The following is a 15433-nucleotide window of genomic DNA, read 5'->3' as shown; positions in this document are numbered from 1 at the left end:
CTAGGGTTTGAAAATGGTATACCTTCCTTGAAGTGGTGGGTTGAGCTAGGAAGCCTTAAGAAGCTTGGAGAAGCCTTAGGAAAGCTTGGATCTTCAAGAAAAACAAGAAAAAGTTCAAGTTAAAAACTTGAAAACACTATTCATTGTCTTCTTCATTGATTAAATGGAGAAGCTAGAGAAAGAATTAATGGCTTAAACTCATGATATAGCCATAACTAAGCATAAAGATGGTTAGGGAATTTTCTTACCAATTAAGGATGCTTGGATCTTGATTTTGGAAATTTTTTTCTTTGGAAAAAATGAAAAGCCGAGAGCTAGGTGAGGAACAAATGCCTTGGCTGATTTTTTGATTCTTGATGAAATGATTTGCTAGCTTGGTTGGCTTGGTTTTGTTTTTGATTTAGCAAATTACCACCTTGCCCTTGAATTTGTGTGGTCCTTAATCAACCACACCTCCCTTCTTCCATGTCATGCTTATGTCACCCTTATGATGTCATCCTCCCTTCCTTGTCTCCTTTCTATTGGTTGGATGACATCACTCCCATTAAACCCTTTGATTAGCTTCCTAATCGTTTGCCTAATGACCGCTGATCTGTTGTACGGTTCGCTTAACTTTCGTTCTCGTTTATCGTTTGAAGGATCATACCCGGGATCTTATTACTTAGGTTCCCTTAACCTTTCTCAATACGTTATATTCCTTTTTATGATCCTCTATTATAATCCTTTAATTTAAATCCTTTTTATCCTGTTACCTTATACTCAATTCTCTCCGTATCTTGTGGATTTCCGGGAAAAACCAAAGTGTTCGGAATTGGGTTCTGACGATATTTACATACACTTATATACTTCATATAGTACTAATAAAATCCCAGAATATCCATAACAGAACCCCTATATAGTGTGGCGTGAAAAGTTTTCTCATTCAGCTAAAACACTATTCACAAGGGTTACAAAAAGTTGAAAAATTTTGGGGTTATTACACTTTGGATACTGTGTATGAGACACCTAAGCCTGATGAAAAGAAGCTTCTGTCAAGATCAATTGCTTTCTACAAAGATCCAGCTGATTCAGCTTCAAAAAAAAGAATTGCTAAAATTTTCATGAATGGGAAAGAAATTTGTGTGGTGGCTGGACATCCTCAATTTGCTCAAGCAAAGAGAGAAGAAAAGGCTAGATTGAAGCAGGAAAACATGCAAGCTGCTCTGGATGCTAAAAAGACTAAACAAAAGAAAGAGCAAATTGCTATCCTTGCCAAGCTACATGTTGTAAATTCATCACAATAAATTCCTTCTCATCCATCTGAAGTTATTGAATCAAAGAAGCAAGTTGAACAACAGAAGAAATCTCCAAGAATTAAGGAATTGGCTAAAAGAACTAAAAGGAAACTGTACATTGTTGATAAAGAATTGGAGAATCAATTTCCCAAGGAATCCACTCCAACTACAACTCAAGCATCAAAACCCTCTATGGTATTTGAAGATATCAAGGTGGTGGATCCTTATAGGTGTTGGGTTTTAATCGCAGCGGAGGCATGGTAAAACACTTTTACACATACAAAATCCAAATAAAAGCATATGAATCGATTACTAACCTTTAATAGCGATCCAAAAGCAACGATCGGAGATCCTTAGCAGCTGCTCCTCAAACGTGAAGCACTCCACCGGTATCCACCAAGAAAACGACGTTAAGGAGGAGGAGGAGGTGGAGAGAATTAGGTTTTTCTAAAATTTTTGGGTTCGGGTTAGAATAAAAATAGGGTTTATAATAGTATATTTATAGGCAAAATTTTCAGCTGAAATTTTCCCATAAAATATTATTATTATTAACCCATTTATTATTCTCATTAATAATTAAAACACCTTTTAATTATTAATCCTTTTTCTAAACACTTTAGAAATAATTCTCTCTCTTGATTTAATTTACAAAAATTAAATTCTTAATTAATAATATTAAGAACTTTTCTTAATTAATTTATAATCAATTAAATCTCATTTAATCAATTATTAAATTTGCCAATTAATTATTTATTTCATAAATAAATAATTATCAGCCATTATTAATTAATTCCTCCACCATTAAATCATTCTCTTTTATGGTGTGACCCTGTAGGTTCAATATTAAGCCGGTAGTAGAAATAAATAATAATAAAACTATTTTATCATTATTTATATAAATTATCTAATTTATTAAATATGATTAATTAATTAATCATATTTATTCTACATCGTGAGGGATACTTCTCAGCATATCGCGACTATCCGGATAATACGAATTCACTGCTTAGAATACCAAGAACCTATTCAGTGAATAGTTATCGTACAATAAACTCCTTCTACCCTACAATGTCCTGATTAAATACAAGGCATGGATCTTGTGTCAAGCCTATCTAATTTAATCACTTGCTTACCATTTACTATGCTTAGTTCTATGTAAATTAGAAACTCCTTTCTAATTTCATTCACTCTGGCCAGAGATTCCTGACTAGCATAAATGGATCAGCCTTGAACATTCGCTTCCTTCACTGGAAGGGGTAGATCCTTTATTGATAATACACTATCTTCGTGTACAAATTTCTATACCCAGTAGAGCCCTAATAATTGTCCCTGGAGACTAAGAACTAAACCAAAGCATAGTTCAGTGTACACAAGATGACTATGATGACCTCAAGTCTAAGGATACTTGTACAACTATCACTATGTGAACAACTGCTGACACGTGAGTGAACTCCATCATTTGTTCAGCTGTGCGAGTCATGTTCAGTGAACTTATACTATAATAAGCACCTACATACTAGCTATAGTGTCACCACACAAATGTCTATGAGAACAGACATCCTTCATAATGAAGCAAGCATAGTATGTACCGATCTTTGCGGATTATTAATTACCAATTAGTAATCCTATGATCAGGAACTATTTAAGTTTAGAGTTATCATCTTTTAGGTCTCACTATTATGATCTCATCATAATCCATAAAAAGCTTTACTCTAAACTATGGTATATCTTATTTAAACACTTAAATAGATAGAGCCCGTAATAAAAATAAAACAAGTCTTTTATTAATATCAATGAAATCAAAATAGATTACATAAAAAGTTATTCCTAAATCCTAATACATGATTGGACTTAGGACATATTCCTTTCAATCTCCCACTTGTACTAAAGCCAATCACTCTGGTATCTAATACCCATCTTGTCTTTATGACGATCAAAGTGACTTTCATAAAGTAGCTTTGTGAGTGGGTCTGCTATGTTGTTATGTATGTCAACTCTAATTCAATACAAAACAAGAAATGTTATCGCGCTCCCACTAACCCTTTTATAGACACATGGTTCATCTACGTTTTTCATAAAACCAAACTCTTTGATTGTCTCATCAAAATGGATGTTCCATCTACGAGAAGCTTGCTTTAAACCACATATGGTTCATAGCAGCTTACACACTAGGTTTTCATTTCTCTTGGAAAGAAAACCATCTGGCTAATTGCCAGATCTCATAGTCGTAGTAAGCAGCAATCGCAAGCAAAATCCGAACTGATTATAACAGGGCTACAGGTAAAAGGTTTCATCAAAGTCAATCCATTGCCTTTGTTTGAATTCTTTTGCCACAAGCCTGGCCTTAAAGGTCTCCACCTGGCCATCTGCTCTAATCATTCTTTTGTATCCCGTATACATAGATTTCATTCTGGATTTCATGGCACTATGCCATTTCTCTGAGTCAACACTACTGATAGCCTCATTATAGGTCACAGGGTCGTCATCATCAATGATCGACAACTTATTGTCATTCTCAATGACAAGGCCATATTACCTCTCAGGTTGGCGAGACACTCTCCCTGACCTACGAATGGGCCGTTCCACAGAAGGTTGTTCAGTCAGAACAGGTGTTTCCACTTGATCCGTAGTAGTTTGTGCTTCTTGAACTTTATCAAGTTCAATTTTGCTCCCACTGTTTCCTTCAAGGATAAACTCCTTTTCCAAGAAGGTAGCATGTCTGGAGACAAACACCCGATGATCGGTGTAAAAGTAATACCCTAAAGTCTCTTTAGGATATCCCACAAAACTACATTTTACGGATCAATATTCCAGCTTATCTGGGTCAACTTTCTTGACATAAGCTGGACATCCCCAAATCTTAACGTGTTTAAGACTCGGTTTCCTTTCTTTCCATATCTCATACGGAGTTTGAGGAACAGATTTGGAAGGCACCTTATTCAGTAAATATGCTGAGGTTTCCAATGCATAACCCCATAGGAATACTGGAAGATTTGCATAGCTCATCATGGACCAAACTATGTCTAACAAAGTTCGATTTCTCCTTTCAGATACCAATCTAGAGGCGTCCACTGGGAGACTATACCATTTACTTTGAGATAATCCAGAAACTCTCCATTCAAGTATTCACCACCTCGATCTAATCGAAGAATTATAATACTATGTTTGGTTTGTTTCTCCACTTCATACTTATACTCTTTGAACTTTTCAAAGGCTTCAGACTTGTGTTTCATCAAACACATATCCGAATCTAGATCTATTATCCATGAAAGTAATGAAGTATAAAAATCCACCCATGGCTTGCGTAGACATTGGTCCACATACATCTGTGTGTACCATTCCTAGCAAATTTGCAGCCCTCTCTCCATGTCTACTAAATGGAGACTGCAGTGCCACAATAAAGTGAGATTTTTATCATCCCTTTTCTTTTATTAGTTTGTTCAATCTGAAGTAAATTATGTCACATTTATACAGACCATTATTTAAAGTACCACGTCCATAAAGAATATTATCTCTAAGAATAGAACATTCATTATTCTCAATAATAAATGAAAATCCAGCCAAGTCTAACATGGGAATAATATTCCTCACAATCGAGGGAACAAAATAACAATTATTTAAAAAACAATAGTCTTGCCGGTAGGCATACGTAGGCATATGTAAATGAAATGATTCTACATCTTCAGCAGCAACTCTTGCTCCATTTCCCATCAGTAGAATCACCTCCTCTTCCTCAAGAGTCCTACTTCTCCTTAGTCCCTGCAACAAATTGCAGATATGAGAACCACAGGCGGTATCTAATACCCAAGTAGAAATTTGATTTAATGACATATTCACTTCTATCATGAACATACCTGAATCAGAAGCGGTAGTCTCACTACCCTTCTTCTTCTTCAATTCTGCAAGGTAAACCTTACAGTTCCTCTTCCAGTGCCCCACCTTGTTACAGTGAAAGCAAACAACTTTGCTCTTGGGGTCTTCAGCTTTTGGTGGAACCGGCTTTTCTTCACCTAATTTCTTCTTCTTGGAAGGGTTCCTCTTCCTTTTCTTAGGATTGGAACCTTCACCAATTTGAAGAACAAAACTCTTCTTAGGGGGAAAATTCGATTCCGCAGTCTTCAACATGTTGTGGAGTTCAGGCAGGCTGACATCCAACTTATTCATGTGAAAGTTCACAACAAACTGCGAGAACGAACTCGGAAGCGATTGCAAGACCAAGTCTTGGCTCAGCTCCCCATCCATGGCAAAACCAAGTTGTCCAAGACGTTCAATCAAATTGATCATCTTAAGTACATGGTCATTCACAGATGATCCCTCAGACATCCTACAACCGAACAGCTCATTCGATATCTCATATCGAGCTGTCCTCCCTGCCACATCATACAACTCTTGTAGATGCATGAGGATAGTGTGAGCATCCATATGCTCATGTTGCTTCTGTAGCTCAATGTTCATGGAAGCTAGCATGATGCATTGAGCAACATTTGCATCATCTACCCACTTACGATACACAACATGTTCATCATTATGTGCATCACTAGCAGGTTCAGTAGGCTTAGGTGAGTCAATCACGTATTCCAGCTTCTCAATCCTGAGAACAATTCTCAAGTTTCGAAGCCAGTCAGCATAATTAGGACCAGTCAACTTGTGAGCATCCAGTATGCTCCTGAGTGATAGTGCAGAAGACATAATGTATATAGTAAATCTGTAAATGATAAACACATAACAACACTTAGCAAATATTCAATTTCATTTTAAAAACACTATATGAATCGGGTCTTTATTCATAAGTGGCTCCCACTAGTTTATCTAATTTATTCAACCCCCTACGTGAAAAATTAAGCATTCATAATGCTAGTGGGAATAGGGATCCTACATTCCATTACACAACCCCGGCTGTAGCACGAACCGCCATATAATGTTTAATAGGCAGAAAACTCTTGTCAATTACATCTTATGTTATTCCCTAATCAAAATTTAGCCTCTTGAATAATTGAGTCACGGCTGTGGCACGACAAACTCAATATTCTAAGTCAAGCCTAACCCAAAATTCCGTATAATTGAATCAGTCCCCAACGGCCCACGGCTGTGGCACGTACCGACCTTTAGATTCTAATTCAATGTACACATCTCTATGTAATAGAAAAGTATTTCTTATTTCGAAATCAAAGCCCTCGGCTGTAGCACGAACCGACAATGATTTAAAAATAAGAACTACTTTCTATCATGTTGGAAGGCTATGACCGACACAAGCCCGTTGTATCATTGGCCAATTACTACTTGATATTATTTAATTTTTGAGGGATTATATTACGTTACAATCATAATCATATTATAAAGAGATTCTTCCTTTTAAATTAAATATTTCAAATCAATAATCAATAATCAGATGATTCCCAGATCGGGTGGAGCATTGTCAAGAGGCGTCACTTAATAACCCTTTCTTACAGATAGAAATCTGTTATTGACAGAATCATCCTTTCTCTCATATTGAAAATTCATATTCAATTAAGTGTTTCATAAACACAAGAATCTCATGATTGTATTCATAATATTATTATTAAGGTTATGAAACAATTTCACTATACTAGATTGTCTAACAAGCGCCTTATGTTCATTTAAGTTCACCTAAATCTATCATTGCATGATAAACTAAGCTAATATCATATATATACACATGAATAAATATCAAGGTAGGCATGTTACATCATCTAGCATATTGGTCTAAGCATTATACATCTCTATGTATCACATGAAGCATTTAAAAGCAATTAAAACAGTCAAAAACAGCTTTAAAACACTTTCGGAAATATAAACAGTTCAAAACTTTTATATAAACTAAAATTTGATCACTCCATTAGATCCGTCTCGGAAAAACGAATCCAATGATATATTGCACGCCCAAAACGGAGTTACGAAACTCCCAAAAAATCAAATTTAATGTGGACAGTCGGGCTATAACGCATTACAGGAACGTGTTACAAGCCCTGTAACGCATTTCGGTGATGCGTTACAACCCTTTTAAGCCATTAAAAGGTGTAACGCATTCCCCAAATGCGCGACACCCTTTCTTCTGCGTTTCTCCGCCTGTCAGAATAGCCGCCGTCTTTTCTCGCACGGATTTCCGTGCCGCAGACAACAGACAACAGCAGACAATCAGACAACAACATAATATATATACTTACAATTTATATATATATATGATTATTTAATTACGAATTTAATTATAACAACTTCAAAAATTCATAATTAAAAATCTATACATCATAAAATTATAAAAAAAAATACCCAGACGATCTACAACACTTGTAGAACCCAGATCAACATTCAAAATTATTCTGAGAAAATTTCTCATCAGACATAATTAATCCATAATATAACTTGTAAAAATCATAATTAATTCATACAAGCACATAAAATTCTGAAATTTTTACCACCGATCTATATGCATACAACCTATGCTCTGATACCATTGTTGGATTTTAATCACAGCGGAGGCATGGTAAAACACTTTTACACATATAAAATCCAAATAAAAGCATATAAATCGTGATTAAAACATATGAATCGATTACTAACCTTTAATAACGATCCAAAAGCAACGATCGGAGATCCTTAGCAGCTGCTCCTCAAACGTGAAGCACTCCACCGGTATCCACCAAGAAAACGACGTTAAGGAGGAGGAGGTGAAGAGAATTAGGTTTTTTTAAAATTTTTGGGTTCGGGTTAGAATAAAAATAGGGTTTATAATAGTATATTTATAGACAAAATTTTCAGCTGAAATTTTCCCATAAAATATTATTATTATTAACCCATTTATTATTCTCATTAATAATTAAAATACCTTTTAATTATTAATCCTTTTTCTAAACACTTTAGGAATAATTCTCTCTCTTGATTTAATTTCCAAAAATTAAATTCTTAATTAATAATATTAAGAACTTTTCTTAATTAATTTATAATCAATTAAATCTCATTTAATCAATTATTAAATTTTCCAATTAATTATTTATTTCATAAATAAATAATTATCAGCCATTATTAATTAATTCCTCCACCATTAAATCATTCTCTTTTATGGTGTGACCCTGTAGGTTCAATATTAAGCCGGTAGTAGAAATAAATAATAATAAAACTATTTTATCATTATTTATATAAATTATCTAATTTTTTAATATGATTAATTAATTAATCATATTTATTCTACATCATGAGGGATACTTCTCAGCATATCGCGACTATCCGGATAATACGAATTCACTGCTTAGAATACCAAGAACCTATTCAGTGAATAGTTACCGTACAATAAACTCCTTCTACCCTATAATGTCCTGATTAAATACAAGGCATGGATCTTGTGTCAAGCCTATCTAATTTAATCACTTGCTTACCATTTACTATGCTTAGTTCTATGTAAATTAGAAACTCCTTTCTAATTTCATTCACTCTGGCCAGAGATTCCTGAACTAGCATAAGTGGATCAGCCTTGAACATTCACTTCCTTCACTGGAAGGGGTAGATCCTTTATTGATCATACACTATCTTCGTGTACAAATTCCTATACCCAGTAGAGCCCTAATAATTGTCCCTGGAGACTAAGAACTAAAACAAAGCATAGTTCAATGTACACAAGATGACTATGATGACCTCAAGTCTAAGGATACTTGTACAACTATCACTATGTGAGCAACTGCTGACACGTGAGTGAACTCCATTAGTTGTTCAGCTGTGTGAGTCATGTTCAGTGAACTTATACTATAATAAGCACCTACATACTAGCTATAGTGTCACCACACAAATGTCTATGAGAACAGACATCCTTCATAATGAAGCAAGCATAGTATGTACCGATCTTTGCGGATTATTAATTACCAGTTAGTAATCCTATGATTAGGAACTATTTAAGTTTAGAGTTATCATCTTTTAGGTCTCACTATTATGATCTCATCATAATCCATAAAAAGCTTTACTCTAAACTATGGTATATCTTATTTAAACACTTAAATAGATAGAGCCCGTAATAAAAACAAAACAAGTCTTTTATTAATATCAATGAAATCAAAATAGATTACATAAAAAGTTATTCCTAAATCCTAATACATGATTGGACTTAGGACATATTCCTTTCAATAGGAACATCCATGGTGAACCTATTGTGCCTAAGGATGAACCAGTAGAATGGGAGAACATACCAATTCCTGACTACTATTTGCCAATCCTTAACAAGCCAAAGAGAACAAAGTCAAGAGCAGTCAAGAAAGTGAAGCTGTCACCTCTCAAATCCAAACCTCTAGTCAAAGCTCAATCTAAAGTCAGTAAGGGAAATTACATGTACTTGTGTGACATCAAAGAATTTTCTGATCTAAACCTCTATCTAGATGAACTAGATAAAGTGAGAGGAATTGATGCATACAGAAACCTACCTGAAAGGTTAGTGTTCAAGTACAAATGAGGAAAGGAGATTCAGTGGCCACTTCACAGGATCCTTCAAGAAAGCCAAGCTGTACTGATTAAAGTTTATTCATCCTTCAAGAAGAACTTTGGGTTCAATATTACTGCAAGAAGATTGGTACTGAAGAAGATTAAAGAACTAAGGAGTGTTAGACCTAAAGATGCACTCCCAAAGACTCTAATTATCCCCTACACAGGGAGAAGAGTGCATCTAAGGCCCTATTGGCTGATGGAGTTCATGGATAACAAAGGAGTGAGAAGATTTTTCGGATTAGAAGACCAATTGAGCATCTCCAGCAATGAGACTCTTTTGGAAATGCAAGGAAAGTTAAATCTCTCAGAATCTGATGAACTGGAATTCCACTGGCAGCTCCAAAATCAGATTGAGAAAAATAACAGAAAGCTTGGAAAGAGATCCAGACCTTCAAGGAACTAGACAAATCTGCTCAGGCTAGAAGAGCATCTTGAAAATAACTGTGAGCAAAACTTTGTACATTTTGTTAATTGAAGCACTTTTCAGTAATATCTACTTTCTTTTAAAGTTGTATTTTTAAGATGTTTTATTACCATCAAGTGTCTCTTAATTTATGGCTACAATTCCAGTAGACATAAATTGGGGGAGATTGTTGTGTATATGTTGTGTACTTGATGATTTCATGAATAAAATATCTTGGTAGATTTTACTTAGTGAAATTATGTAGCACTCGACGGATAAGGTTTATAGTCTCGACGAATGACTCAATATAGTCCCGACGGATGATGTCTTATTATCCATCGAGTGAGTAGCTTATGTAACAATAAGTCTGTAGCACATTTCTGCATTCACATTGTCTAGAATCTGTAGTAGTACTTAAGTCATATTGACTTTAGTTAGATATGCAGAATAGGTTGATTAATTGTACATAGATGATGTCTTGTAATTCTGCATAAGTGAAATGAAGTCAAGTGCCTGTTTGCTATCCGACGGATAAACAACAATGAACTCGACGGATGATCAACAACCCGACGGATGATCAACAACCCGACGGATTATCAATAACCCGACGGATAAAGAATTCAAATATCTGTTGACAGTGACAACACAGTCACATGCGTCGAGTGGATGCAAATGGAATGTGGTAGCCTATTCAACTGGGTTTTCGAGAACAAAGAAGCATTGCCATTTCCATGCTATTATGAAGATATTCAAATATGATGGAATAGAGTAATAAAGTAGCATTGTAATAGACTAGATAGTTTTGTTTTATTATCCTGCCTCATTACTTTGTAATCTTGGTAATATATACAAGAAGTAGCAACTAAGGAACTATCGAATCTGAGAAACAAGCAGAGAAACATTTGTAAGCAGAATCCTTAGCATTTCTCTGCATTCTTAGTTGTTCAATTATTGTAAGTAGCTGTGAGCATTTTGCACACAGGGTTCTCTCGATATATATTATATATCTCTGGTGGAATCATTCAAATCCACCAGAAAGTTTTTAAAAACTCCTGTTTTTAATTACTTGTGTTTTGATTCATTTAAGTAACTATTCCGCATTGTGCTAATCAATTCACACTTATATATATATTCGAGTGAGAACATTTTTATTTTAAAAAAAAAGTTTCAAGAATTCCATTCAACCCTCCTTATGTAATTCTTGTTATATTGTTAAAGGACTAACAATAGTTCAAGAACCAGTTGCTGATAAAGGATCTGTTCATGGGACAGAATCTAATAATGGTGAAGAGATCGAATATTCAAATCTTAATGTTATTCTAGATACCGGGGAGAATCTAGATGAACTATTCTTCCCTGAAGATATGCCCACTCATGTGAGGTAATAGAAGTTGAAGGAGCTAGATGCCAAGAACAAACAGGATTTCTTTGATGAGGTCTGGAATGTAAAATGGAAGGATGTTGAATATCCTATATCCAAGGACTATGCTGTTACTCATTTAGATACAACTGAAAAGACCATTCAGAATCCTGATGTGCTACATCATCTCAAAGCATCTACTCTTTTGGTCAGATCTTTACATATAACTCAAGAATCTACTACTTCTCAAATCAATCATATCAGAGATTCTTTTATTCCTACAAAGATGACTATTGGTACGGAAATTCAGAAGCAGATTGCACCTATTATTGACATACAAACTTAAATTGAAGCCAATCAGGCTAGATTGGAGGAAAATCAAAAGATAATGTATGGGCAACTAACTGAGGTATAAACTTCAATGGAGCTGATTCTTTCCCTTCTGCTTGATGATAATGCCAAAAGGGGGAGAAAAATAATAAATCTAAATGCAAGCAAGTAACATTGAAAGATGTTGATGATGAAAATCCTGATGGAGGAAGTAAGGGGAAGAGCTAGTTGGGAGAGGTGAAGAGCTAGTTGGGACCAGTGGTTCATCAAAAGCCACTAAGTATCAATCTATACAAGATGGAGGATGTAGGAGGTGTGAAAGGAGAGTACAATCTAAATAACTGACTACGACTACTACAACTCAACAACCTCTGAAAGTCACAAATGCTGATGATGACCAAGGCATTCTGGAGATAGAAGCTGGTGCAGAAGCAAGTCAGTATCTTCAAACTCTGAGAGTTAAAGGTAAAAAGACAACTCTTTTCTATAAGGACGCAAAGATTGAAGCATTTGATTCTGAGGTGAGTATAAGAATCTTTGAGAAAGAAAATCTTGGAGTTGATCTTGAACAACTTAGGCAGTTGGAGGAAGAATTCAAATCCATGAGGACAGCAAATAATAATGCTGCTATCTCTCAATCACCTTATGAAGATGATCCTTCAAATTGACCAACCAAAGGGGTAGTCAAAAGGGAGGTGAGTTATGCAGATGCTGAAAGACCTCTCAGGTCCCAAGCAATCTTAAATGCTGAAATGAGACATAAGGGGAAAGAGAAGATGGGAGAGAAGTCCAAGCCAAAGCCTAAAGCTAAACTGTTAAGAAGAAATCGGTATCTAAAGTATCCAAACCTCAAATACTGATAGATCCGGTCTATACAGTAGCTCAAGCTTTTGATACTGAAGAAAGAGATGAAGAAGAAGAAGTTAGTCAAGCTCATAAAAGAAGAAAGATTTATAGAGCTGATTGGGATGATAAACTGAAATTAACCTCTAACACTGCTCAAGTTAATAAAGAAACAAATACTGATGTTCAACCAGTCACAACCTCTGATACTACTCAAGTTGTTGATACTTCAAACCCAATTCAAGCAAGAAGCCTACACCTAGAAGAGATTCCTCTGAAACATTAAGGAAGATTTACAGTGGGAGTTCTCATTCTAGAAGACCTGGAATCACAAGTGGTTTGGGTAGGTTAAGTATTGATCCATTTATAGCTGATGCTTTGATTCTAAGGAAGCATGAAAATACGACATATATTGGAGACAATGTGATGCTTGAAGACTTGCAGAAGATCATATCAGTACAAATTATTATTGATTTTATTGGAGAAAAGATGATAAATTTTCTAGGAGTCTGGTAGGAGGTTGACGTTGAAACAAGAGCAAATAAAAGATAAACCATGACAGGAGTTGGAATTTATTACTACAATTCTTAAGGTAAACAACTCTGTAACTGCCAGATGGTCTGCATTTTTGAAGAACTTAATATGGTTGAAGCAGAAAGGGATGACTTACAAGTCAACTACATTCTAAATTACATTGATGAAACATAATATGTTGTTGATATGCTTACCGGAGGAGCTAAAGTTATTATTTTTATGGAAAGATAAGTTTTTACTTTTAATCCTGATGGAAAGACAATTGGATTTCAGGAACTGGATGATCTATCACTTGGAAATTCAAAGCTACATGACCTCAGGGCAGCCATCTACCAAAATGATGAACCTATAGATGAGCTTAAAGATATCAAATAGAGGATGCAATGGTACTTGGATGTTATGGAAGAAAATCTATTGAAGAAGTTCCTTGAAGAAGCTGGAGATTATGTTAGAGTTCAAGAATGAAGTTAAAGTTTGATAACCGCTGATTGTAAGATTGTATATATTTGATTTATGCATTTAGATAGTTTTGATATTATCAATTAGAACTTGTACATAATTACATAATGCACAAGTTGGGAGAGATTGTTAGAAGAAATTGATGATATCAGTATATAAACTATAAGAGTTTACTATCAGTATTTGATATCAGGATTTACTGAAGGTGACGTCATTAATACTTGTCTATCAGTATTTGATGATCAACATTTAACGATTAATATTTAGTCAAATCAGTAGATATCAAAGAAGGAAAGGGATTGTAGAATTCAAGGCGGTGAAGGAATTTACTTAATAGAAGCAATCATACATGGATATGTATTAGGTTTCCTTATTGTATTAGAATAGGATTCCCTGTTGATTGTGTAACTGTGCACTATATAAGCACAAATTAAGTTTACAATGTAGGTGTTATGAATTGATATAACCTAGCAGCTCTCAAGGATAATTGTTCATCCTTTGAGAGAGTACTTTTGTAACAGTTTTTATCTGATTAATATAAAAACTTTTGATTCTGTTGAGTTTTATCGAATTGATTGCATAAACTGTATTCACCCCCTCTACAGTTGTATTATGGACCTAAAACCATTATTCAATATTAATTAATGGGCATTATAGTAATTTTTTTCTAATATACAATTAAGTTTTTAGCAAAATTTTGATAAGCTACTAAATTAATGATTAGCCATCCAAAAGTTGTACATTGAAAAAATGATGTAAATTCACTATCTCGTGAGAGTTCTGAATGTTTCTCTCATTTTTATCAATAAGATTATAAGAATTTTTTTGTCATCATGTCAAATATGGATGATATAGAAATGCAGATGGCTAATATGAATATTGAAAATGAGAAGAACGGGGAGTTGGCTTTTGATGAAGGAGTCGAGAAAGAATGTAATCGAATCGAGTCATGTCTTGTAGGGCAATTCTTGACTGAGAAGAACATCAATAAATGAGGAACTTAGGGTTAAATTTTGTTTTGATCCTTGCTATTCAGTAGATAGAATGGAGAAAAGTGAATGTTTTGATGTGCTTTAAAAGCGTTATGATATTGTCAAGTGTCTAGATATTCTAATCATCACATTGACATGGAGTTTCTGGAGAACAATATTGCATCATGGCGTCTCTCATGTTACTATGGTTACCTAGAACGTACACAACGAAGGGAGTCTTGGGACATTATTCTTAGACTGGAGAGAATATCATCTATAACTTGGTGCATATGGGGAGACTTTAAAGATCTTTATTTTCCATTAATAGGAAAGGAAGGATTAACCACCCCCAGTGTTTCTTTGATGGTTTTTCGTAATATGTTGGAGGAGTGCCAGTTATCAGAGTTTACTCTAAATGGTGGTAAATTCATATGGAAGCGTGGTAGAAGGACGAATGATTGGGTTATAGAAAAACTTGATCATTATTTTGCTAATGCCAGTTGGTGGGTTAATTTCCTTCTGTATAACTAGGATTGTTGCACTATTCAGTTTTAAATTATGAACCAGTGTTATTGAAGTTTTTAAATGTTCATATTTCAAGGAAGAAGTTCAAGTTCCATTTTAAAAATATTTGGTTGAAGAAGCCAAACCTGGTGTTAGAGGTGTCTGCAATTTGGAATGGTATCCCTATTACCATCTCATGCCTAAAATTATTGAGATTACTTCTATGATGGCCAGTTGGGGGAGGTCATTTTTCATTAGTTCAGGAAAAAGG

At 34.8% G+C, this 15433-nt stretch overlaps 1 protein-coding gene across 1 annotated transcript; it reads left to right on the top strand.

Moving 5' to 3' along the window:
- Positions 1-14529: 14529 nt before the first annotated feature.
- Positions 14530-15189, top strand: LOC141691961 (uncharacterized). The gene is made up of 2 exons (XM_074496709.1): positions 14530-14620; positions 14786-15189. Exons 1-2 carry the CDS (start codon positions 14530-14532, stop codon positions 15187-15189), a joined length of 495 nt encoding a protein of 164 aa, XP_074352810.1.
- Positions 15190-15433: the final 244 nt, after the last annotated feature.

The sequence above is a fragment of the Apium graveolens genome, chromosome 2, assembly GCF_009905375.1.
Source record: "Apium graveolens cultivar Ventura chromosome 2, ASM990537v1, whole genome shotgun sequence".
Lineage (NCBI taxonomy): Eukaryota > Viridiplantae > Streptophyta > Magnoliopsida > Apiales > Apiaceae > Apium > Apium graveolens.
The sequence above is the reverse complement of the archived record's forward strand: the minus strand, read 5'-3'. Positions and strand labels throughout refer to the sequence as shown.